General features: G+C 41.1%; 1 protein-coding gene across 3 annotated transcripts; it reads right to left on the bottom strand.

The window, feature by feature from the left end:
* On the bottom strand, positions 1-27,803 carry Nnmt (nicotinamide N-methyltransferase). 3 transcript variants are annotated; one of them, XM_063255791.1, is made up of 4 exons: positions 27,569-27,803; positions 26,677-26,884; positions 8,182-11,851; positions 1-5,916 (listed from the first exon to the last, which is right to left on the bottom strand). In XM_063255791.1, exons 1-3 carry the CDS (start codon positions 27,720-27,722, stop codon positions 11,419-11,421), a joined length of 795 nt encoding a protein of 264 aa, XP_063111861.1. In that variant the 5' UTR covers positions 27,723-27,803; the 3' UTR covers positions 1-5,916; positions 8,182-11,418. The 3 variants fall into 3 exon arrangements, with proteins under 3 accessions (XP_063111861.1, XP_013011100.1, XP_063111862.1); XM_013155646.3 differs by having other exon boundaries at positions 11,506-11,851; positions 27,569-27,802; XM_063255792.1 differs by lacking the exon at positions 27,569-27,803 and adding an exon at positions 27,341-27,529.

Here is a 27,803-nt window from a genome sequence, read left to right as displayed (position 1 = left end):
ATTAAACACAACAAAACAGAGCATAAGAAAGCAATGTAAAAGACACAAATTTCAAAGCAAGACAATCAGAGATCTTCACTATCTATCACATTGTCTCTTGTTTTCTTCCAAATAGTTGTCCATATCTTCACATACAGAGAATTTACATGAAACAACATAGTATAGAACCAATCTGAAAATGATGAGGAAGACGTTTAAGGTCTTCAAGATCAGACAATAGGGAAGTCAACAATGGCTGTCATAGTGTCTCCTGTTCTATTCAAAATAGCTGTCCACACCTTCATGTATGTTGAAATTAAACAAAACCAAATGGGCTAAAATCACTCTGAACAAAGAATAATAGTACTGCTGGATTTCACATCATGATGCTATGGAATCAGCACTGGGTACTGCAGTGTGTCTTTTTCTTTAAAGTAGTTGTTCATTTCATCATATGTTATATGATCAGTTTTCATAAATTGTTTATAAGCTCTATGCATGCATGAGTCTCTACGTTGTATTTCTATCATTTCTATATTAAATGGAAAAACAAAACAAAGCAAAATAAACCAAAACAAATTCCTATAAAAACATGAAATGAAAAAGTCATATAAAACCGTAGTACTGGTGAAAGATTTTGAAAGATAGTTTCAGGGTACATCAATCTGAGTTGGACGTTGTTTTCTTTTTTTTTTTAATTTTATTTTATTTTAAAGAGGGCAAAATTAAACACAACAAAACAGAACATAAGAAAGCAATGTAAGAGACATAAATTTCAAAGCAAGACAAGGTGATCTACAGTAGTTACTGTGTTGTCTCTTGTTATCTTCAATAGAATTGTGTACATCATCAGGCATAGTATAATTGAATATAGCAATACATAACAATATTAATAAAAATAAAACATTGTAGACAGTGTAAAACTTCAAAATCAGGTAATAACCAAACCAGAGCTGGTATCCTAGTGAATCTTGTCATTTTCAGTGTAGCTGCCTATACTCTCAGACTTGATACTATCAGTCATAACAGATTTGAATAAAATATGTCAATACAAAACAGCAGTCTAACAAACCAGATTCAACTAAGATCAGTCATGATAAAACAGTGTGAGTTATACAGGGCTTCAGATTAGGTTAATAGGAAATTAAGGGTGATTACTGTACTATCTCATGCTATTTTCTGCATAGCTGTCTGTGCCCTTAAATCTAGTCCAAGTAGACAAACTGGAACAGAATATAATCCATCTATACAGAGCAGTGTAAGTAATGTGGGTTTTAAGTCCTGATACACTGTTAATATCCTCTGCATCCTTTTTTAAGACTATTCCTCCCCTTTCACTCCCACAGGGTACACTGTGCATTTTGGGTCCCACCAACTCCCTCAGTTTTTAGATTGGGGGAGGCAATCTGCTATTTACCTAAGTGGTTCTGAACCTTCTCACTCCTGGACTTGATCTCAAGTTGTATTCCTTTAACTACAAATGCCTCAAGGTTTTCCTTCATTATAGCTAAGTAGTTCTCTATTGCACATAATTAATTATCCTGTCTTTCCGACCTATCTGCAGGTGATGGTCAAGTTGCCCCTATTACTCTCTGGTTCCCTGTCAAATAGAGCATTGTTTTTCCTCATACTTGATTTTTGGTCCATAAACCCTTTTTCAGGTTAATTACATTTCCTATACAGAGCATCTTGGTGGACTCTACATCCTGATCTACTCTTCTTGTGTTTCTTTTGCTCTTTTCTTTTTTTTAGTGTATCAAGGCTATCTATGTTAGAGATTATAGACACCCTTCTCTGCCCCATTTCTGCTATGCTATTTTTCTGCCATTGGTGTCTACTTTTCTCCTTCATTCCACTGTCTGCTCCATTCATTGAAGCCTCTCTGCCACTGTTCTTGAAATCCCGGTATTTTTTTCTCTCTCTCTAGAATGTCCTTCCATATTCTCTGTTGGGTTGGATTGGTGGTCGCAAATTCCCCCAATTCCTTTTGTCTTGGAATCATCTTGTTTCTCCATTAATTTCTAGAGACAGTTTTTCAGGGCACATCAATCTGGGCTGAAGATTATTTTCTTTCAGGGCTTGGAATACTTTCCTCTATACCCTCACGGTTTGTTTCTTTACTTTGGTTGCTATCATTTCAGAAATGTCAGCTGTGTGTCTCCATTTTCTTCTATCTAATTGCCTCCTGGACATGTTCTGAGTGAGTTGGAAGTCCAAGACTGCATTTTGCCTTTGCACCTTGTCATTTTCCTCTTCAAGAGTTTTCATTTTGTTTTCTGTAACTTTATGTAGTTTGTAGCTTTATTACTAGTATTAAGGCCTTTCTAAACAAGGTTTGCTCTTCAGGGATGGATGTCCTCTATGCATAGAAGGTTCTTGCTTTGTGTCTGTCCCAAGAGCCTACCCTTCCAGTTAATTAAGAGTTATATGTTGGTATCTGTTTGGCTCACTCCCTAGTCTTTTAGTTCTGGTATGATGAGGCTACTACCCCAAAACTCCCAGTATTGTTACAGATGTGAAAACAACTGATTAAATCAGATATGATATCCTAGTTAAAGTAGTATAATTAGCACTAACCATAGCATCAAACCCAGTTTAGAATAGTTACTGTGGTAACTATTAATTTTGTACCTTTAACCACGGAGGCAAAATCTATAGTTGCATAACAGAACTAATCATAAATTGGGAGTTTGTATGCTAAGTGTTTTCCTTCATAGAGTGGTTTTACCCTGTGGTTGGGAAATTTAAGGAGAACCAAAGATAGAACAGAAATACCTGAACAGAAATAAAGTAGAAGGTGGGTTGGGGGATGAAGGATGTTCACACAAATGTCACAAAACTAGAAAAGAGGGCAGAAGAGAAAAAATGAAGTAAGCAAGGGGGTTTTTGAAGTGGGTCAGAAAAATTAGACTATTTACTCATATGAAAATATGATTAACTCGAGAGATATAAATTGAGCAAAAGGGGAAAGAAGATGAATAGATTAGAACAAACATAAAGGTAAAAGGTGAAATTAAAACAAGAAGGAAAACTAACATAAAACAAACCAGCAAAAAAAGGAAGAAAAATAAAATAATGTAAAAAAAGCAAAATTCCTCTGGTGGCCACCAAGGATCCAAAACTACTGGATAATACTATCAAGCCTGCTGTAAAGTTTGTGCTGGATTTGAGGATGCTCTTGGCCTCCAGAGGTGGGGCCCAGGGCCAGAGTCTCCAGCCAGTACTTTCTGTGTGTCCCTTATTGCCCATCACTCCTTACCCTGTTCCTCTTGGAGGTGTCTGTCTCTCAGTTGCTGTGTTGTTTTCAGACAGAGACGGGGGGGGGGCATTCCCATCCATGCAATCTTGGCTCCTCCTCATCCTTGCTGAGTCTTCTGTGTTCCTCTTCCAGTGCTAAGGCTTTCTCCTCTCAGGTTGTTTGTTGCAGGGTGGGTGGGATGCTGTGATATGGTCTGGTTGTCTGCTCCTGCTTTTGCAGTCCAAACCTGCTCAGTTCCAATTCTTAACTCCTCTCCAAGGTGGGCTGCTCACCTCCCATTTGTTGCTTTACAAGTTCTGTTGCTGCTATCACCTGCTTCTGCTGTAGTCTGTAGCTTCCTCAGGTAGGATGGGATACTTTGGGGCCTTATTTTCCTGCTCCCAGCGGCATGGAGTCAGTCTGGCACTGCACAGTCCTGTGCATGGCTGTTTAATTCCCCAGGCCTCTCTAACACAGGTCATGGGGAGAAAGACTAGCTGTTCCATTTACTGTGCACATCTGGAGTCATTCATCTCACTTGTGGTGGTTCTAGTTAGCACTCTAGTGCACAAAAGGAACAGGAAGAAAAGGAAAAAGGAAGACTGACCAATCATCAAGGAGGAAATAGTTCATGTCAGCAGGATTTATTGGTGGACTGCAGCATCTTCTGTTTGGAGGAAGACAGAGGAGGCAGGTGACCACACATTCCAAGTTTATCCTGCATGGCTTGATTTAGCCACATTACCTTAGTATATCATCCCCCTCCTCCACTTCCTCCTCCTTATTTTTCTTCTTCTTCTTCTTTTTAGATTCCAACTATGGCAGGAAGTTATCCAGAGATCCTCTGGCAGCTGTGTGGGCTGGCTGAACATTTCACTAAGTCCTGTATCTATGTTCTGCTTGACCTGCTAGTCTCACGTGAGATTGACTTAGCTTAGTATATGTCCCTCCTCTTTGTTCCAGGTGCCTGTGTTTGGTTGAATTTCTCTGAGTGGCTCTAAACACGGCTCACCCTCTATTCAATCATATTTCCTTTTTTTTTCTCTTGAAATTGGATTTCACTATGTAGTCCAGGCTGACCTAAAACTCACAGCGATCTTTCTGCATCCAAGTGTTTGGATTATAGGTGTGCGCCACACACCCTCCTATCATAATTTCTTGAGACAGGGTCTTGCTACATAGTCCATAGTCTTGCTGACTTTGAACTCACCATGTAGCACAGGCTGGACTTCAACTCTCAGTCCTCCTGTCTCCGTCTCCCAGAATGCTGAGACTATTAGACTTGTCCTACCATGTTTTGCTAATTCTCTAATTTTTAAATTAAAAAACCAATGATCCTTTTAAGTTAAATGCCTTGAAATCCCAAGGGCAGTAAAGTCCTTGAGGGGAGCTTGGTATGGCCTGGATTTGGAGACAGAAATAAAAGTGAGATAGTGCATATCAAGCAGAAACACCAGAATGATACCCAGGCTTTGGAGACGGATTTATTTACATCAACAGACACCGATCAGAATCATTCCCAGACTATTGGGCCCTGATTTCTGGTGGTATAGGGCTTCCTTGGGGTAAGCAAGCAGTAATGTAGAGGCAGAATGTCTTTTCATTTGGGGATTGGTTTGTATGCTGTGCATCGGAGTGACTGACCACCAATGTGTCACAGTAACTAACGGTTTCTAAGAGACAGGAGCAGCTGGATCTGGAGCAGGAACTATTACCTGGCCCAAAATATACTGGTGGGGAGGAGGCATTTTCTGCTAGACTATTCTGTGGAACTGTGCCCTTGTTTTCTTTATTTGGAAATTAAATGTGGTTTAAGGAGATGCCTTTGAGTGCCAAGATGACAGGGGTGGACCGCTGATAGTTCATCTTGCTTGTCAAGTTGACTGGATTGACCAATGCCTACAAATGATGAAAACTCACTTCTAAGTGTGTTTGTGAGGGTTCCCAGAGATGGCCAGCATTTGGATCAGAAAACTGAGTGGCGAGAACCCCTGAATATGGGCAGCACCGTCCACTGGACTGGGGACCTGGATGGAATGGAAAAGTGGGAGGAGCAATAAGCTTGTATATGTGTGCTAAACTCTTCCCGAGTGGTAGTTTTTGTTGTGGTTGAGTTGTTTTGTTTTGTTTCTGCTTTGGCTGCTGCCATCACCTGTGGCTATCAGACCCCAGATTCTTCGGCCTGTGAATACAGACTTGCACAACTGACTCTCTGGGTGGCTTCCAGACCTTTATAATAGCATTGGGGCTACACTGTTTTTCCCTCTTATTCTGAGGCTTCCAATTGCTTGGATTAGACAGCTATGTCCATCCTGGCTCTCCAGCCCATACACAGCCATCACGGAACAGTTAAGCCTCTGAACATGCAAACCAGTCTAATGGGTACTCATACATATCTTCTCTTGGTTCTGTTCCCCCAGAAAACCATTATTTACAGAGATGTCATTTTTCAGTTTTTCTGGTTCTGAAAGGAAATCATTCCCATTATCTTGAAGCTGCAATAAAGACTGACTCATGTACATTACAGTCAGGGGAATTTCAGAATGTAAAGAGATCAGCATCAGATCAGTGCTCTTGGGTGCAGAGTAGGACCAGCATGTACTCAAGGTGAGATGATTCTGCATCTAGAATCCAAGAGCAAGTAGAAACTCCAATCTAGAGATCACCAGGAGAATTGCAAGTCATCGCCCTCAAATCCTCTGAAAAATGAAAGACATTATGGGTTGTGTAAATGATGGGGGTTTGAATCAATTTTACTTGAGTGTTAAATGATAGGATTAACTCAGGTGGTCCTCGTGTCAGAACTCTATTTTGACAAATATGATTCGCTAATTCATAAATCGTAGAACCTTGAACCTGTGGATACACGAGGCAGCCTTTCATCTCACAGAGGAGCAGGAGGTACCGAAGGGTGAAGCTGCTTGTTCCTGCTCAGTCTTTATTTCTTTACCCATAAAACAGGAGAGTTTAACTTTTAAATTTGCAAATCTTAACTTGCGATTATAAATTCTGCTAGAGCAAAGGGTACGTGTCCACAGATTTTAGCAAACTTTAGAGGGTGGTAAGAAGGTCAATAAAAACTGACCCCTGGTGCTAAGGGGCAGCAGCTCACAGCGTGTCTCCGTTCTCTAATGGCCTTCCTTCCTGCTTCTGTAGCACAAGGGGCGCTGTATCTGGTCCTGGCGCTTTGGAATAACACAGTACAGTACAGTTACTTGGGTACAAACAGCCTAACTACTGATTACAGTTCTTTAATTTCTTTTTTGTTTAAATGCCCAGAGTTTTCCTCTGAACAGAGAGTGAAGAAACTACCAAGGAAAAAATTATTTCCTGGTTTTCAACACTGAAGTCAGAATAAAAGCAATATTAACTCAAAGAAATCCAACCCTAACTCTTCCCCTGAATCCACCCAAAGCTATTAAAGTAAAAACTGAAGTTTTGAACACAAGGGTTTGGTCAGCAATGAGAGCCACAGAGACACTTCTTTTTTTTTTTTTTTTTTTCATATTAAAAAACCAGAGCTTGAAAAAGCACAAAAACATCTTTGCCCGTCTTGAATAAACAGGAAATAGAAGGTGATGGTGAGTTAACTGCATAATCTAATATTTAACATTCTCATGCTAATCTGGCCAAGAACTTCTGTATGGTTTACTAAAATTTGCATTTTGTGTATAGACCCAAAAGGGAAAATTTTAATATATCTATCTATAAAATTAATTATACATGTTATATGTTTTTTGTTAGAGGAAAATGTGCTCAGTTCCCTTTCTCCCTTTCCCTAGCAGCCTAGTAGAGCGTACAAAGCAAAATGCTGTGGAGAGGCTCCTTGTTTCTGGAAAGTTTTTTCAAATTCCTTCTTGGGGAAATGGACAGAGGCCTTCAGCAAGGGTCGCGTGCGCCCTCTGCTGGTAATGGGAGGGCCAAAGAACGCATTTTCACTTACAGACTGTGGCCAGAGACTGAGGCTGCGTGAGAAACCGAGGCTTGGCTTTTAGAGAGAAGAGAGGATCAGAAGGTATAAATCACTATTTCCACTGGAAAAATATGAATCAGAAAGCTCCAGTGAGTGTGCTTACTATGTGTGGCTTTGCTATATTTCTTAAAACACATTATCGCTGATGGAGGGGTGTGCTCTGATGCTATACTGTGTGGGTAGAAGGTGCCACCCTGCGAAAGGCCTGGTTTGTCTTGTTTTTGTGGCTTCTTTCAGAAAACACAAAAGGTTTCTGAATGGCTGATCCGAGAACCAAAAGATCTAGTACTTTTCCTTGGCGCTGCAGGAGTGGCTAGCTTTCTGGTCTACCTCAGAGGGACGTAAGGCCAGAATCTGTGACATTTCCAATGGAACTTCCTAGTGCGCAAGCGCAACTCTTGGATCATAATGAAAATGCAACACATTAACAACTTTTGAGTGAATATATTACCATGAAGAGGACTCTGGATCAAAGATGCATATGGTGCTGACTCAGACATCAACCATATGCAAGACAGATTTTGAAGATCACACTTAGCTCATTAAGCATAATGAACAAATGTACATATGTGGCTCCTGGCTGTTCTAGGAGGGGTTAATAATACTGAAATTCTGTTATATATATTCGGTTGCATAACAGGATGCAAAATGCCTTCACAAGTATCTCATTTGATCTCAACCCAGTCCTAAGAGATTATTACCCCTCGTTTCCAGAGGGGTCCTGAACCTGCAAAACGTGGAATGATGCCCTCACAGCAATTGAATTTTCTGTCCCTCCATCCTGAGTGTTTTCCTCCTCCTCCCTCCTCTGTAAAATTCATGGGCTGCCTCTCATTCAGAATTGGCTGAAGTTAAAATTAGAGGGGGCAGTCACAGCTTTTAAAGCTCAGCCTAGTAAGTCATATCATGGACATCTCCTTTTATCATTCTTGACAGCCAGATGATGGGAATTACCAAGGCTGGGCTACATGACACCAAATGGGTTAACAACCTTTTTAATGGCTTTCTTTTCCCAGGAATATTACACGAGGACTGTGGCTCCCTGCAGCACCAGCATTTGGCTCCGGGTGAGACTGTCCAACACATCCCCAGAAAGAGGACCTGAAAAGAGTCGTGCTGGGTCAGCAGTCAAAGAGATTTGCCAGTTAGGAGCAGAGTGACCTCCTAGTCCATGTTTGCTTATGACTTGGTTGGTCTATTTGACTTCATGAAAAGTAAATGAAAAATCAGAAGCCAAATGTTTGCTTAGGTCCCGGCTTCCCTTGAAGAACAAACCTGCAAGGAGTCTGCCAGCAGAAGAAGTCATTTCATACCTTGTACATGGTGTCCCTTGGACTGCCCTTTCCTTTCTGGTTGCCAAATACACCTTATTCAGCCTGCAAGACCCGGAGCAAATGCCACCCATCCAGGCACCCTCTTCCCGGCACACAATGCTTACGAATCTCAGAGTCCTCTCTCTGTGTTAACTGTTTGCATGTCTGATTCTCCCCATGATGAGGAGTTTCTTAAGAACAGGGGCTTTTAACCTTGTGTGAAAGAAAAACGATCTCACAGAAGGTGTTCCAGGAGCCCAGAATACAGCTAGGAGTTTTAAAACTTTTTAAATCATAACCCACAGCACTAAACATACGTTATATCATGACCCAGTAACAAATAGGCATGTTTAGGTAGATAAATTTGTAAAACAAAGACAGAATTTCACGAAGCAGTACTACAAGAAGTGCCACTATCTGGAGTTGGTTTTCCAATCCACTCTGGATTGTTTTTAAAAGAGTTTATCATGGTGCACCAAGTCGACTTTAGGGTACACCAATGAATGGCAATTTGCAGTTTGAAAACTATTGGACACTTTATCTGCCACTCACTTGCTTTTTAATTTTCTGTTTGTGTGTACCGAATGGCTTCCATCTGGGAGAAGAAAGAGTTATGAATGGAGGATGGAGCAGAAAGGAGGAGGTCCATCAGCCAGCTTTCTGTTGCTGTGATGAAGCACCAGAAAATAATAACTCAAAGGAGGAAAGGTTTATTTGGGCTGATGGCTCCAGTTAGCTGCCTCTGCTGCTTTTAGAGCTTGCAATGGGGTAGAAACATGCAGATGGTCCAGGCGGAAGAAGGTGCTCACTTCATGGCAACCGGGAGAAGTGGGAGGGAGAGGACGGGAAGAGGGAGAGAAAGAAAGAAAGGGAGAAGAGGAAGAAGAAGGGAAAAGAAGAGAAGAAAGAGGGGGAGAAGGAGGAGAGACAGGGAAGGGATATAGTCCCCGGGGCACACACTTTCAGCGAGGCTCTTCCTAAATGTCCAGCATCTCCAATGATGCCATCAAGCTATGAATCCCCCAGGGGCTCAGCCCACTAAAGAAGTTAAAGCCCTCGCCATCCAATCACCTTCCAGTACTCCATCTCCGAGCATATGTGCATGTTAGATTCAAAACACAACATGAATGACGGAGGATAAGCAGAGTATAAAGGCAACCATGAGCCCTCCAGGCCTTGGCCAGCTCCTGGATTTGGCTTGCGCTCCTATACAGAGGACTGGGTGTTAGAAACTAAACAGATTATTCATGCAAAATTTTATTACACTTTGGCATAAACAAGCTGCGTTAGGGTCTAGATCAAGAGTCTGCAAACTATAACGCTTGCTTCGAATCTATTTGTCTGCCTGTTTTTGTAAATAAAGTTTGTTGGAACATACACACATCATTTATACATTGCCTGTGGCTGTTTCTGCTGTAATTGCAGAGCTGGGTAGTTGCAATCAAGACTGGATGACCCAGAATGCCAAAAATATTTCCTATCCAGCTCTGGGTAAGAAAGCCTGCCGGCCTCTAGTGTAGATGTAAAGTGACCCCCACCACCCCAGCAGGAGATCAGCATGGCTCTGAGGCATGAGGGCAGAGCCATGGGCAGGGGAAATGTCTTTCTCAAAGTGTAGTAGATCATTTTGTCCCCTCTCCAGGAAGTGGCTAATCCACTGAATTCTAGCTGGGGACAGCTTTGGAGCACGTAGAGGCACTTGGGTGTCTCCATGACTGTAAAGATGAAGACTCTTCAGCCAGCTGATCCCGGGGTTTCATTTGCATTTCCAGGGCCTGATGAATGAAAGAAATGTGCAGGGTTCTACACACATTATTTAATATTGAGTATTTCTTGAATCATAAGAGAATCAGCAATAAGTGGTTCAGAAACTGACTTTTTTCGCTGCCCGTCTTGAAAGCAATGCTGGTCGGGAGCCCGGATGTCTGCAGCCCAGAGCAGCAACCTCCCCTCCTACTTGGGCACTGAGGCATCTTTTCTGTGCTATTTGGCAACTAATAGAAAAGATGATGATTGCAGTGACTATGGTAATGATTACATAGTTAATATTTATCAAATGCTTCTGAGGTGGTCATTGTTATTCTGGATGCTTTGTGTGTAGCAGTTTATTTTAATTCTCTTAACAAGAAGTTCTATTTAAATCTCATCTTGCAGACAAAATTGAGGCCCAGCAAGATTATGTAACTTGCCAAAGGAAAACAGTGAGTGGGTGAATTAGAACTTGAAAATGAAATTCTCTTTTATTTTTTAAAAAAATGGATCCTGGGATGAACAGAAATGCTAGCCAGCTGTTCTCTGACCACTGAGGTCAGAATGGTGCTAAAATCAGGGGTATCCAAGCTGAGCAAAGGGGTTACACCTGTAATCCCAGCACTCAGGTAGCTGAGGCAGGAGGATTGCTGTGAGTTCAAGACTAGCTTGGCTTACAAAGTGAGATCAAGACCAGGCTGAACTGCATAGTGAGACCTTGTCTCAAGGGTCTCAAGAAAAAAGCAGGGTTGTCCAGCAGGAAATGACTGTGCCCAGAGAGACCAGAGGCTCAGGGGAGAAAGCTGAGGGGAAAGGTCAGGAGGAAGCAAGGGCACCGATCCCCCAAGAAACTAATAGTGCAGACATTTCTCAAAGGCAGGTGTGGGCTTGCGCCACCATAACTACGAGCCTGGAGAAGTGAATCCTCTTATAAACACACACAGGGGTGACTGGCCATCCCAGTTCCTCATCTTGGGATGTGCTGGCAATAGCCCACGAGTGCTGAGCACTGTGTACTGATCTACAAGTTTCTCCTGCACTGATTATTCCAATTCTGTCCTAGAAGAAGCATCAGTTGCAGATACTTAGCATCTGCTCAGCTCAAAGACCACAGTGGCTGGAACCAGTATTTGAAGTCCACTGGTCAATACATTGCTTTATTGAGGTCACACAGATCTGTCCAGCTTCCGCCCCACCAAGAAGAAAAGCCCTTCATTGTCGGAAGTGGTGGAGGAGTAACTTTGAGAGATCACCTCAAACTGCTCGATGGTATACCCGGCCTCTTTCACGGCAGCCTCTACCGTCTCTGCACCCAGGGAGAGGCTGGAGAAGCGCTGCTCGGACACTGTGTAGTAGCTACTCTTCAACGCATCCACGAGCACCAGGAAGCCCCCTGGCTTGAGCAGGCTGCTGAGATTCCTGAGGGCCTCGTGGTAGGCAGGGAGATCCGCGCAGGCGGCGTGCAGACACAGAGTACTGAGCAGGCAGTCAGCAGGGGGCAGGAGGACCCCACCCAGAGGCTGCCTCTGAGTCACATCACACTTCAGCACCTGTGTGACTGCCCGCCTCAATTTCTCCTCCTTCTCTGGCCCCTTGACTCTGAAACACACAAACCAACCAGCATCACTGGCTGCCCTGGCAGAGGAGCCCCACAGCAGTGTGATCCAGAATGTGCACCCTTAAGGAGATCCATGTGGAGAAAGAGGAAATGAGGGCGGTGTTGTGTCTAAATATGACCATACTACCTTAAGCGGAGCTCAAGTTTTTGATAAACAGTAAATGGAAGTGATAATAATTAATAATAATAATAATAATAGTAATACCTGGATGCTTCCACGGTTATTTTTCTTCTACTTCTTTATTAACTTATTAACTATTATTATTTCATCCTTGTCCTGTCTGCCAAGCTGCAAAATAGTGGCTATTTTATCCATACACAGCAAGTAACAATAGGCTTAAAATGCTGAAAGATTATCTTTGTAGTACTTGTTGAATAGCACGGGATGAGTGGAGTGGAGTCATGCGAGGACATTTTAAAAACTATACTGCGACTGTGGCCAGAGCCCCACTGGAAAATGACTAAGTCCTTACTATAAGGTTCCAAAAATTACTGCAGATACAGTGCATTTGCTGAGAGACATAATTTTCTTGGGAGCCTTGCCAGGAGTCCAGTCCTTTTCTGTCAGATCAAAAGGGTTTCTTGAGAGAAAATCAATTAATCCATGAAAACCAAGCAAGGACGGGGATGTGACAGAGTGTCATGGTGCTGCAGTTTGGATCAGGCATGACCCTCAAGGCCATGTGCTAAAGGCCTGACCCCCAGCTGGTGCTATGTAGGAGGGGACTCCTGGAAGGTCTTAAAGTCACTGAGGACCCAACCTCAAAGGGACTTACGGGATTCTGGTCTTTTCCTCTCTTTCTCTTTTGCCTCCCAACCTTGAGATGGGTAGTTTTGCTTTGCACATGGTCCCACATGATATTCCCACACGTTATTCCCACGTGACAATTTGCCTCACCACAGGCCTAAAGGTAAGCACAAGCCATGAAACCACCGATGAAAATAAAACTTCACTTTGTAAGCTGATTAACTCATAGATAGGTTACAGTAATGGAAAGATTCATGATTAACATGCCTGGGTCCATTCAGAATTTGTTAGGCAAGCGACAAAGAAAAACTAATAAATTATTAAAATTACACAAGTGCAGCGTGGTGGATGGACTCGTAATCCCAGCACTCTGAGGCAAGAGAATCACAACTCTGAGCTCATTCTGGGCAACTTAGAGAGACCCCGTCACGAGAGAAATTAAACAAATGCATAGAGTATACAAGAGAATCTAGAGAGGGAAAAAGAATAAGAACAGAAAATCAGAGAGGTGAGAGGAGACAAAACGATGGGTAAATTACCCAACATCCAGAGCCCAGTAGTGAGAGTGACCACTGGACAGATACTGGTCAACACTGTGCCAGGGCACACATGCAGTGTTACACTCAGGAAACATGCAATTCATTGCCCAATAGACTCCAGGAAAAGACGGCCACTGTGGTGGGAAGGTTTGGTGGAAGCAGCAGAGGAGGCCTCAGCTTTGGAAAGCGAGAGACTTACTCTGTTCATGAGGAAAGGTCAATGGTCTAAATAAGATGTGCAGATTTTACGTTGGGTAGAAGAATTTGAGATACTGGAAAATATTTGTGAGCATTGAATTTAAATTTAAATATCATTCATTTAAAAAGCTTAGCAATAAACATATAAAAAACAATATCACTGCCTAGTAGAGAAATGCAAATGAAAACTACAAGATGCCACTTCATAGATAGTATGAAGACTGTAATTAAAAAAGCAGACAATCATAAGTGTTGACAAAGATATATAGAAGAAGAAACCTACATTCTCTGCTGCTGGGAGTGGAAAGTTTTAATCTGGCTGCTCTGTAAAGTAATCTGACAGTTCCTCCAAATGTCAAACACAGAGTCAGTGCCAACCTGCAATGCCAGTCATAGGCACATACGCAAGAGAAATGGAAGCATATCCACACAGAAGCTTATACGTAAGTGGCCAAAAGGGAGAGACACTGTACACATCCACTGTATCCAATGTATATATCCAGTGTATTAATAGGTAAATAAATCTGATATATATCTAGTAGATGTAGATACATAGATATATAAATGTAGGTATACATCTATATAGTCTATCAACAATATAGATATAATAGATCGATATAGATAGGTATCATACATCTATATAGAGAGAAGTATATATAGTGAGAGGTAGAATGTTTTTCAAAAAATGAAGTAAAGTTCTGATATGTGCTACAACGTCGATACACTCTGAAGACATTATGCTAAGATAAACTAGAACCAAAAGGCCACATATGTTACGATTTGATTTGTATGAAATACCCAGAAAGGGGGACTCTATCGAGCCTGAGAGCAGAAGGTGGTTTCCAGAAGATAAAAGATTGGTGTGTGTTAGACATGAGGGTGACTACTGATGGTTTTCAGGGGTGGGGAGTTTTGAAAATGTTTTAAAATTAATTGTGGTTAGGGTTACCCAACTTAAACCTTTAAAGTATGCACTTCAAATAGTTCTATTAGTTGTGTGGCATGAATTATCTCTTCATAAGCTATTGTATTTTAAAAATAAAGGGAAAGGCACTTTTATAAACTATAGGTTTAGGAAATGCCTATCAACCACTAAACTAGTCTACCTAGAGAACAAAAATTTCCCTTGACTGGGTTTCCTACCCCTCACAGCAGGGTGACCACTGTGTCCTAATTTGTCTTGGACTCTTTTGCTTTTAGCCTGAAACCCCCCAGCCCTGGGTACCCAGTGTACTCCTGGGAAAAGCAAGCCAGTTATCATCCTCAAGGTAGCACAGGTAGCTTCAAAGCTGTCACTCAGTCTTATACACTATAAATGACTTGATAGAACATTTGAAGAAAAAATAATAATTCAACATTATGAAATCTCTGAGAAACATAGACTCGAAGGGGAAATTAATCTAGAATGGAAGTTTAACCTTTCTTTAGGGATAGATAATGTAAGTCTGTAGAAAAAGCTAAGGACATACAGCATGATGGCATTCTGAATGTGTTGAGAAGCGATCCTTTGTGTCAGGAACACCGCAGGATATGTATTTAAGTGATTACGTCAGGAGCAAAATGGACCTCTGTACCCTATTGTGTATTAAGCTATTTTAAAGACACAAATTACCATAGAACTGGTACTTGCCAGTCAGATGGCAGTGAAAATTTTCCCCAAACTGTGAGACACACCATGAAGCCTGGAAAGCTCGCAGAGAATGTGCCAATTTGAGAGGGGAATTTGTTAGAAACACCCACTGCTGCAGAAACCTGCTTGTCCTTGGGCACACAGCAAACACTGGTGAACTCAGTTGCCAAGGCAGCTGTGTAAAGATTACACCTCAGGGCTCCTCAGCGCCTGCAAGCGCACCTACAGGGAAATGGACTCGCCTGGAGACCAGGGCAATTACTTCTCAGACTCACGTTTAGCTCAAGGGGTAAGTAATAAACACACACTACAGAAGCGTGTGCTGCTTTACAGAAAGCTAACAGCAGCGTGACATTTCTCTCCTTCTACAGACCTACACTTTCCAGTGAACAAAAATGTAAAAAAGGCAGCTCTTTCCTCTGTAAATATGTACTCTATCAAAGCCTGAGGGGAGTTGGAGAGAGAGGAGGATGAAAAGCCGAGAGGGAGGACTCCTAGGAAGACCACTTTGTGAGAATATCTTCCCACATCCCAGGTAATTGTCCTGAGATTCAGACGTCTCTCCTGCCTGTCTTGCAGGGGAGATGGTAAGACAGAATCCCCCTGGACAAGTTTTCTTCCATTTCACTCTCACTCCGAGGTTCATGCAGGCCTCCCTGATAGGGGACCATCAAAACATGTTTAGGACATAGCATCTGAATAAACTTGGATGTCCTTGTAGACTTGTAAGAGCAAGGAGAATCACTGGTAAACCTGTGGTGCAGTCCACAGCTCAATCAGGTGGAGAATATGCTAGGAGAAAGCGTGGAAGGCAAAATCCTTGAATTCATTTATGTTACAAGTATGTTTAGAACCTCTGCTATGAGACCGGAAGTGTGCTGGGCACTGGGGACTTGAGGATGAACAAACGAGACTTATCCTCATAGAATTTACAGAAAGCAAAGGGAGAAGGAAGTCATTTATGACCCATCATAAAAGTGGACATTAAACCAGCATGCAAGAAAAAGAAGGGACAGGCTACTCATGAAGAAATGTTAGAATCTTGGCTTGGCTGGGAGTGTTTAAGTCCAAAGCTCCTTTTCCTCTGTCCATGACATAAGCTGCACTAGTTACGCGTTATCAGTGATATCAGGAAAACTCCTCCCGAAATGAGCCAGCTAAGCAGAGACACGGAAGACGAGATGCAGGCGTTAACTAGGCCAAAGAGACCAGAGAGAGGAGGAGCGTGTTCTAAAGAGGACACGTCACGTGGCGAAAGGAGGCAGGAAGAAGAGTGAACCATGTGGCTGAATTGGGAGGCAAATGGATTATTAGGGTCAGGAACTTTGGTTTTTATCCTAAAAACCATGGGAAATCATTACAGTTCCTAAGGGAGGGAACGTCTTGTTCAGATTCACATTTGTAGATGACTGTTGGGGCCGCAGGGCAGATAAGAATGGACATGAGAGGCCAGTTAGAAGAAGAGGGTGGTACCCAGGCTACCGTAATGATAAATACAGGATAAAATAAATTGGTTCAAGAGGAATGACGGAAATAAAATGGACAGAACTCGGCGATAGCACAGTCATGGAACATGATAGCATGGAAGACGACAAGACTCACTTCTAGGCTTCCGGCTTGTCCAATTAATGGCACAGTGATGCCATTCAAGGAGCTAAGAATACCGGAAATTGAGCAGGTCTGCGGTGATCATAGCTCTATTTTGGACACATTGAGTTTGAGGTACTTTGAGATATATGAGTAGAAATGTCTATAATTGGAAGGAACTGGCTAGTTGACATTTTCTTAGCCTGCCTTGTTAATTTTGCCTGAGAGAAAGTGCTGGGACAGCACCTATTTAAGTGAGAGGCATCCTTATAAGCGGCAGAAACTTCTCCTAGACATGACTGAAATAATCATCATACCCTGATGTTCAGAAAGAATATCAGTACTTTTTCTTGCAAGCCATGAAAATCCAGAGCTGCCTTGTCATCGAGGCAATCTGCTATTCCGTGGAACAAACTTGGCATTACCGTGCACATTTTTTGGGGCAATACACTGACATATTTCAAAACAGATGAGGGTATCTGTGCAGAGAGCATTTGGTTTAGAGAACTCCTCTGCAGGGGCTTGAGCTTCCTTCTACGAGGTACTCTGCAACTAGAGGCCTCCAGCCTCCCGGGCCCCACCTGGCTGCCCTGAGGGTTGAGAACAGCTGGGAGGGAGCACACCTGTAAGTTACTCCCACGCCCACCTGCATGGCTTGGCACACCTGTGGGAAGCTCCGCTCCAAACACCTGAGCTTCTCCCACTGTAACATGCAGCCCACCAAGGCAGATCCTGTGGAGGTGCAGCCTCCAATTCTGTAGCTAGCTGAGCCTGAGGGTCCGCTTTTATATCCAGCCCATACACGACATCAAAGCTGCTAGTTTGGGAATTGCAAGTCTAAGCAATGTGTTTCAAGTTCCAGGAGCCAGGGGCTAATTAATACTGTTCCTTGGATTTCTTAAGGGAAAAATTCATTTTCCTCTCTGTTTGAGATACAAACCGGAGCAGTGATAGCCTTTTTACTTTCTGACTTATTAAATGGGTAGTTTGAGGCCAGAGTTTGATTTCTTACAACTTTCAGATGGTTGTGAAAATGAGCGATTCCCAAATGTAAGCATCACACTCCAGAGGTAGACAAAGAGAAGACGGTTCGTGTTGTCCTTGGCAGCTGTCAGCACAAGAAATACCTTGAGATAAAAGAAGTAGTCTTGAGGTTTTGAAATAGGGTGTGGGTTGATGGGAACTGGAAGATACGAGAAAGACATACGTTGAATGGATCACTATCGTTCTCAAGCTAGTTGAAGCTGCAGGATCTGGCATGAGGATAAGGATGAGTATGGAGAAACTTATTGCCAAAAATACAGTTCCTCACCCTTAACGGAGTGACTAGGAAGGAGGGCGTCTCCAGATCCAGTGTTCCAAGCTGATGATTAGGACCTGAGACAAGTAAAGCTTTTAGTCTCCTGCTCAACTTCAAGGGTTCATTTTGCTTTTTGTTTTTTTGTTTTGTTGTTTTTATCGGTACCAGGGATCAAACTCACAACTGCCTGCTTGCAAGGCAGGCGCTTATGCCGCTGAGCTAAATCCCCAGCCCCTTAAGGGTTCATTTTGAATGAGATGGAAAAGGGAAATTGAGAACAAAGTTCCAAAAGACTTCTTGATATCTGATTTAGATTTTGGACAGATGTGTTGTCAATCAATGGCCGAGAACATTTTTTATTTTTATTTTTTCACAAACTTTCCCTGAAATTCTATAAGTCCTGGTGAATTCTTTAATTAGAAATCTTTATATTACACAAATCCCCATAGCTACAGTTTTTTTTCCTAGTTAATCTCAATTACATTCTGCGGAACCACATATTCAACAAAAAAAGAGGAATATGAAATTAATTTTAAAGAATATAACTTCACCTTGAAGGTTAAATGTATAAAATGATACGTAAGGAGTTTACAGGTTAAAATAGTATAGGAAAATAATTTTTCAATTTCTTACTGAATTCCAGAAAACAGAAACAATATTTAAGCACTGTTAAATGATTTTACAATATTGTTCATGTGTAAGTGTGACAAACATACATTTTCATTTATTCATGAGCTTAGAAAATGTCACTTTTGTGATCCTCATGAAAAAATTATTTGGAGACCTATTCAGTTAACTAAGAGATGAGCCAGAATTAAAATAACCAGAAAAATCATTAAAAAGTATCTAAATAATTACAAAAATGATTAGAAGCCAAAATTAAGTGCCCCAGTAAAATATAAAAATAATACTTTAGATTATGATGTTTGAATGTAAGCATCATCAGGTATTAATAATGAACTCTGAGATTAGAGATACCAGAGGAGCTTTAGGTATCAAGATTCATTAAATTCCTCATATTTAGAGAAGAGAAAATTACTTCTCCTTATGTGACATTGACTAACTAAGAGCATTTGTTTTTAGCATGCCTGCATTACCAGAAATGTTACAAGAAGGCTTTTAAGTGAAGTGCCAGATAGAAAGCTACATCTGCAGAAAGGAACGGAGAACACCAATGGTACCACAGTGGTGATGTGTTGTATGTACATGATCTTCATCAGGTCGGGATTCTAATTGGAATACTCCAGTACGGATGGCTAATAAAAAAGTCTGAAGCCCAAGATCAAGGAACCAGCCTGCTCAGGTCCTAGCGTGGATGCTCTCCTGGACCGCAGATGTCCGGTTTCCCCTGTATCTTCACTTGACACAGGGCTGCTAGAAAGTTTTGTGAAGGTCTCTCCTAAGAGCACTGACCTCGCCCACTCTCACAACCTAACTACTGCCCCAACCCTGCTCCTAATACCATTAGGGGTTAAGACTTCAATATGAGAATTTTGGAGGGCGTCTCAGTTGCCTCTAATGTTTTGCAACTATGAAGAAAGCCGTTGTAAATGTCTACATGTAGACATGGTTTTTGACTCCTTTGAATAAATATGAAGAAATGCAATTGCTGGATCATACAGGGAAGGTATGTGAGTCTTAATAAGAAAGCTAAGATGTCTTCTAGAGTGGATGTGCCCATTTGAATTCCCACCATCATTATTCCCAGCATTAAATGAGAGGTTCTGCTATTCCACATCCTTATGAGCATTCGGTGGCATCAGTGTTTTAGATTTTGCTGATTCTAGTAGCTATGCATGGTACTGTACCCTATTAGTTTGTTAGAACTGAATCACTAACTCCAACGTCCATTCTAGGAGAGAGGATGAGACAGTGTGAGAATCAAGGCAAAGATCACTGAGGTCGAACTGTGAAGCAGCCTACAGCACCCGGAAAATTCCAATCAGAAAGCTTACTGAGGCATATTAACATCAGACAAAACAGACACTAAGACAAATGCATTACTAGAAATAAAGGAAGACATTTCATAATATCTTGTGGCTCCCCAAGATGATATAACAATCCTAAAATATATGCAACTGATAGCAGAGTTGCAAAATGCATAAAGCAAATATTGACAGAATTCTAGGGCACAAAGGATAAATCCACCCCCATGGTCTAAAACATTCACATTTCTCTCTGTACTGATAGGGCAAGAAAAACAAAATCAGGAAAGATGTGGAAAGTTTGAAAACTACCATCATTCCTCCTGACATAATTGGTATTTATAAAAACTATACCCACAACTGGACAATACACACTCTTTTCAATGTAGAAAGCAACATAATTCCACGGTCAAAAAAAATCACAAAAGAAATGAGAAAATATTCTGGGCTACATAGTAATAAAATGCAATATATCAGAAATTATAGGATGCAGTTAAAATAGCACTGAAGGAAATTTAGAAATTTAAATGGCTAAATTCAGAGAAAGAAATATATACAATCAGTGGTTTAATGTTGCTTTGTAAGAGGCTAGAAGCTAAAAACAAAGATTTTATAAAGTTAGGAAAATAATTTAAAAGAAACCAGAAAAAATTAAAATTAAAATAAGTGAGAAAAATAAAAGCAGAAATCAATCAAATATAAAATGTAAATGGATAAACTACCCCATAGAAATAGCTACCAAAATTGGATCTTTTAGCCGGGTGTGATAGTACACACCTGTAATCCCAGCACTCGGGAGGCTGAGGCAGGAAGATTGTTGCAATTTCGAAACCAGCTTGAGCTACAAAGTGAGCTCACGGCCAGCCTGACCTGCATAGTAGGACCCTGTCTCAAAAAGACAACCGCCCCCCCCCCCGCAAAGCTGATTCTTTTAGCAGATTAGCTTGTTTTTCAAAGATATTATTGCCATCACAAATCAAAAAGGAAGGTTACTACAAGTTCAATAGATATAAAATGCTAATAAAATATAAACAAACAAATTTATGCTAATGAAGTTGACAGCCAAGATGAAAATCATAAACTCCTTGAAAACTACTACTCATTAAAACATATAATCCAGGTACGATGGTGCACTCCCGTAATCCCAGCTACTTGGAGACTGAGGCAGGAGGATTGCAAATTTGAGGCCACCCTGGGAAACTTGGCAATATTTTATATCAAAACAAATAAAGGGGTAGGGATCTAGTTCACTTATGCGTTCCTGACTGCAATCTCCAGTAAAATCAATCAAGCAAGCAAGTAGACAGTCAATAGAGAAATATTATTCTGAATAAAAGACTTTCTTGCCACACACACAAAAATTCCACATCTAAATGCCTTCATGGTGAGTTCTATCAATCATTTAAGAAGAAAATAAGACCAATGCCACAAAAACTTTCAGAAAATAGAGAAACTCCACCATGCAGATCTTATCATCTGCCAGACACATTACAAGAAAAGAATATTATAGTTCAATATCCCTCCTAAACATAGAATAAAAAATTTTTGGCTTTTTTTTTTTGATACAGGATCACACTATGTAGTTTGGGCTGGTCTCAAACTCACTATGTAGTCACGCATCCTCCTGCCTCAGCCTCACCTGAATGCTAGAATTACAGGCATGTGCCACCGTGCCCAACACATAAAAGATTTTATTTTTGTACTGAGAATTGAACTCAGGGCTTTGCACTTGCCAGGCAGGTTCTGCACTGCTGAGCTACATCTGTGGCCCCCTCAAAACAAAATTTCTTAACAGTACATTAGCAAATCACATTCAGAAATGCATAAAAAGGTAAGGCCTGATAACCCAAGGAGTTTAGACCAGTTTGGCTTAACATGCAAAATCATCTGATGTAATTTATATTTTCCAAAAGAGAAGTAAAATCATATGACCATCTCAATACAAACAAAACCAAAAAACTGGACAAAACTGAACCTGTGATTAAAACTTCCAAGAAGAATGCAGAGAAGCTCAGTCTGCTAATGAGCAGCTATGAAAAATAAGCTGCTAATGTGCTTAGTAATAAATCACTGAAAACCCTTTCCCCCAAGACACGAAGTAAATACAAATGTCTGCTCGCCTCACTTTTATTCAGAATTGTATTGGGAGTCCTAGTCAATGCAAATAAAGTTTAAAAACATACAAGATAAAAAGTTGGAATAGAATTTTAAAATATTTTTATTTGTAGACAATAATGTACAGAGAAAACCCTATGTACACTGTTTTCTACAAATGGAATCACAGAAACTACCTACTAAAATGAATTAACAAAGCCAGCAAGATCATAGGACTCATGGCCAATTCATAAATATCAATTGTATTTCTAATATACTAGCATTGAAATAAGAATGGAGTTAATAAAAATGAAAATTTTAAAAACAATAATAGGACTAAAACAGGGAAAATTTAACAAAATACATGCAAACTATAGAAACTACAAAATATTGCTGAAAGAAATTGAAGAAGTCATATATAAATGAAGAGATTAACCATGTTCACTGAGTGGAAATTCATTATGTCTGTTCTAAATTAAACTCACATTCCAAGGAATCCAAAAATCTCAGTTGGCTTATTCAGATGATTTTCAAGGTTGCTCTAAAATTTATATCAAGATATAATGACAGGGTGGGGGTTTAGCTCAGTGGCACAAGCACCTGTCTGGTAAGTGCGAGTTCGATCCCTGGTATTGGAAAAAAAAAAAGAAAAAGAACCAAAGATATAGTGGCAACAAGTGCTAAAATAATCTTGGAAAAGAATGAGGTTGAAGGATTTATAGTACCTGTTTTCCAGATTTAACTATGCTGGAAATAAGGATGAGACCAGGGTAAACTCAGTGGAAGTTACACAGCTCTGAATGATAGTAAAAATACTCTTTGGGACAGAAAAAAAGACTTATTTTATTCATCTGCTGTTTTGTGAACAACTGTAGCATCACTAAGCCACCCTGATGACTTTTGACAATCCATATTTACTACCAATAAGACAGTGTATCGACAACACAGAAGAAAATGCGTATAAACTTAGAATCCTCCTATTAACCTTGAGAGGGGGAACCTGCCAGAAGTGGGCAGCCTATTAAAAGAAAATGGGATACTAATGAAACAGAGGCAGATGTTAGAGTCAATTTCAGATGAGAAATTGGCTCTCAGGAATAAACAAAACTGACCAATAGATGGAAACCAATTATTAGTGCAATTATATGGAAATGAATTGACTATCACTCCAGAAGAGAATCTCAGCAGGCATATTCCTCAAGTGTGATAAACCTTGATTTTATGTGGTCCCTGGGATTCAAGATTATTACCTTATTTTTACATGCTGTCCAAGTTCTAGAACACAGGTTCATCTCTGACAGTTCCTCATCTCACGGCCCAAAGTAATGATTCTACAATTATTATTTATTACAGCTCAAAAATTGATCTTAAAACAATTTAGCTTTCTCCATCACCATAGTTCAAGGCACCCAGCCTCTCTCCCACCTGGATTTAAATGATCTCCCTTCTGTGTGTCTTGTTTCCCTCTGAACCCCTTCAATCCTTTCTCCACACAGCAGCCAGATAGATCCTTGTAAACAGGAGCTGGGTCTCTCATTCTCTTGGAATACCGTTCATCCCATTACACGTGAAACCTATCATCTTTCATTGAGCCCAAATGTTCCTAAATGGTCTGGCATTGGCCTCCCTTCCCTGGTGGGATATTGCTCAGTGTTCTGACTTGGGAGCTAACACTGTGTCGATGTGTTGATCACACCATAGTTGCACAACAAAGGCTTGGTGTTTTTCAACTAAATGAGTCAGTAATTAATTAATACTAGTTTTTTTAATTATGAGCCAAAAATTGTTAACATTTGTTTCTTGAGAGAGATTGTTTTGGCAGGAAATCAAAATCCCTTTCTGACTCACTATATTCAAAATAGACAAATAGGGTTGCATCAAACTAAAAGCTCTCCACGGCAAATTAAACAACCATCAGCATGAAGATAGAAGCTGTAGAATAGGCAGAAATATTTGCATTAATATACAGAATATGTAAGGAACTGAAAAAGTTAATAGAAGAAACAGATAATCCAATTTTTAAAATGGACCAGAGACATGAACAGACATTTGTCAAAAGAATAGCCAACAATTACATGGAAAAATTCGTTATTGGGGAAATCAAAATCAAACAATGTGAGATATCACCTCACTCCAGTAAGGGGAAACTTATCAGAAGGACAAAAGATAAAAAATACTGGCAAGAATGTGGTGGGGGGACTTTACATGTTGGTGAGAATGTAAATCAGTACAGCCACCATGGAAAAGTGCAGAAGTTCCTCAAAAATTTAAAAATAGAGCTGTCGTAGGATTCGCAATTGCACTCCTGGGTATACAATCTCATTCTCAGTAGGCTAACTACAGAAAATGATTATGTATTATATATTTCTCAATCTAAACAGAGGATTTAAAATACTTTTATCATAGAAGGTAGTAAATGTTTAAGGAAACATACATTTTACACAGTTTGAAGATTATACAATCTATCCAAAATCATGTGTACAGTTTTTATATTTTCATGTATCAATTAAAATAAGTTTAAATATGCTATAAATTCCTATTTAATGAAAAGATTAGAAAAAGAAAGGCAGGATGTATAATATACAATGTATTGTAGCATCTAAATGAAGAGAGAAAACTGTAAGAAAAAGTGGATTTGAAGGATGTGAAAGAGAAAGTTGTACAAACTGAAACTAAATCACAAAGAGGGAAAAGATGAGAAAAAAATATTTTTTTAAAAAATAAAGACTAAATGAGGTGTGATGGCACACACCTGTAATCCCAACATTTGGAAGGCTGAGGCAGGAGGATCCCTGCAAGGCCAAGACCGGCCTCGACTGCAAAGTGAAATCAGGCCAGCCTGAACTGCGTAGCAAAACCTTGTCTCAAAAAGACTAAAAAAATTAAAAATCAAAAACCACAGGAACACAAAAAAAGAGAAAACATATGCTATGGATTAAAAACTGGTGGTCAACTTAACACCAGCTGAACTGAATCTGCTTGGCACTTAGTGCAGACGGGGACCTGGGGAGAGATGCCAGCACAGAGACATGGAGAGGAAGAGCACAGTGTGGTGGGTTCTCCTAAGTGGGGTTGTTTGGGGTTGTTGGTTCTCCTGGAGGAGCTTGTCTTGCTGGCTCCCCTGATAAGAATTTGGCCGTTATCAGAGGAGCTCGGGACCTTGTTGCTGAGGATGTCTGTGGTTCACTTTGAAGGAGCCCTGGTCCTTACTTTGAGCATCGCTTCCTGGCTCCGGAGGGGAAGATGCTTGCTGGTTAATCTCCAGGAGAAGCTTGTCACACTGGCTTCCTGGTATGTACTCAGCTGTTTTCATAGTCATTTCAACCTCATTGTCACCAAAGATGGCTGTGGTACGTTTTGGGGGAGCCTTGGTTCTTATTTTGAGCGTTGCTTCTTGGTTCCAGTGCAGAACACTCAACCCACTGGCACAGCTCCTTCACCCTGCTGGCACAGATTTTCTAGCTTCCACTGCTGACCTTTGGGCCTTCCCAGCACAGATCCATAAAACAAACTTGCATGAGAGACTGTCCAGGGCTCTGGGCCTCCAGTTGGACTCTTGAGGGGCGTTGTCATGGGCTCTAGGTCTTCAGCTGGACTCATGCAGAACATTGCTGTGGGATCCAGGCCTTTGACTGGATTTCCTAGATCTTTACTGTTGTGAACAGATTTCCTGTACTTTCTTGTATTTAACTTTGAGTGATCATTATAAATAACACTATAAATCCTGTGTCCTGTATGTAATTGTTCTGCTGGCAACCCCTGACTACAACAGAACAAATAAACACATAAGAAGTAGCAGACGAGGCTGGCTGACTCCTGGGGTAAACAATACCCCATCTTTTTCTTTTCCTTCCTCTTCATTTGGAACTTGTAAAGGATTCAGCCATAAGCACGGAAGCCAAGAAACAGTTCCCTAGGAACTAATGATGATCTGGGCAGAGTGACCAGAATAAGATAATCAGAAAAGGAAGCACTCCAGGACAAGAGACAGACAAGTGAAATGCAGACCTGGCTACCTTAGTCCAGAGCACTTTTGCAAATTTCCTGTGTGGGAGAAATGAATCATTTAAACGATCACCTACATAATTTACTTCTATCTATGGAAGTCTAAAATTTGGGCCATTAGAGGTGAGTGTGTAAGCTCTAATTTTGTGAAAGGTGAACAGTGAATCCTTTTCACACCATTCCTTTATATCAGCTAAAAAACCTAACAGGGTTTCTTATTGTTGTGTCTGGGGAAGACATAAGGCATGCTTGCAGCTAAGTCTTCTGTGTCTACTTGATAAGCAACACAAAGGCACCAGCGGGGGAGCCTTGGTACCAGAAAGATGCTGGTAAAGAGCTGAATTAGCCTTTACCAGTTTCCTCCTAAAACCAGGTCGCACAGTAACTGAACCACATACTGCCACCTCCTCTGGAAGGATTGGAAAGTTAAAGTGTCTTTTCCTTTTGGCTCAGTATCTATCTGTTCAAGTCTCTTTCTGTGTCTTTTGTGGTTTTGGTGCACACATGCATACACACACGCACACATTCTCTCTCTCTCTCTCTCTCTCTCTCTCTCTCTCTCTCTCTCTCTCTCTCTGTTTCCCTCTCTCTGTCCCCCCTACATCTCATCTCCTTCTCGCTCTCACGAGCTCATTCTCCATTTTGGATCTTCCTTGGGTCTCTATGTTCCTGCTTCCGTTGCTTTTTTGACTTAAGATTCCAAAGACAATTCTTGGTTCGGAAAACCAACTATCACTCAGGCATCCTCAGAAAACCAAGTAGCAGACACAGTTGCTCTACCTGTTCCCTTCAAGCTCACACACGTAGGTCACCACGGGGGACCAGTCAAAGGCCCCCGGTTCCTTCTTCAGCCACTTCTCCAGCTCTTTCAGGTTCTGGTCCAGGTAGTCAGTGGCAACAATCTTCCTGAAGGACTCACAGGCAGACAGGAGCTGGTAGACGGTGGGGCCAGAGCCGATGTCAATCAGGAGGTCTCCCTCCACCCCTCCTGATGGGAATAAGGATAGAATCAGACAGCAGGCAGAACTGTGGACTCTGTCTTCCCTCGAATTGTGCCAGAGAGACCCAAAGACAGACCACCACACTCCCTGAATCCACTTTTAACATATCTTATCATTTTCTACTCCCCGCCCAGAATGGAGGCATGTTTATTGGGCTATTTTAAGGTCTAGAAAAAGAAAAAAGATCTACACCTAGTGTACAGATCCCTGATCCAGAAACACTGCTACATACATACGTAAAAACTATGAAGGAATACGTTGGGAAGGAAATTATTTTTGTGGCTGTTCAAAAACAGAGTTCATATAGTGTCCTCCAGGATCCCCGGCCAGTTCTTAACGTATCGGGAAGTCTTTCCCTCTTACAAATTCCAACACTCCAAATAAATATTAGACTGTCGGTTTCTTAAGTGGCCCCCTGAGGTGAAACAGCTCCCCCAAGTCACCTGAACAGATCAAGGCTGAGTGAGGACAGCACTCAGGTCCCACGACCAGGTAAGATAATGGATAGAAAAGCATCTTGTAAATTGTAAAATGGCTAAAACAGAGTTAGTTTTATACTCGTTAAATAAACAGGTAAGAGCCAAAAAGGCAGTCAAATATTGACAGTCAAACATAAACCTAGCCAGGCCCCGAAATCCGTGACTCACAGGAACCATAACCAACAAACTTACCCAGGCAGAATATCTTGAAAAGATATGTCAGAAGGTGCCTAAGAATCTGGTTTTCTGCAGAGTTTCTGGACCCAAAATTGTAGTATTTTTCTAGATAAGCCTGAGGGTTAAAATGTCTCACATAAGTGTCCTTGGAGGTGAAGCCAGATTCCATTGTGTCCCACTGTGTGCCACCAACCCTCCCAGAAGTCAGGCAGCCACCCTGCCAGGGTTTTCCTGAACCTTGGGCTATTAA

This window comes from Cavia porcellus, unplaced genomic scaffold (assembly GCF_034190915.1).
Source record: "Cavia porcellus strain 051 isolate PalLab524CR breed Dunkin Hartley unplaced genomic scaffold, mCavPor4.1 scaffold_9, whole genome shotgun sequence".
NCBI lineage: Eukaryota > Metazoa > Chordata > Mammalia > Rodentia > Caviidae > Cavia > Cavia porcellus.
Note: the sequence above shows the minus strand (reverse complement) of the source record. Positions and strands in the feature narration are given on the sequence as shown.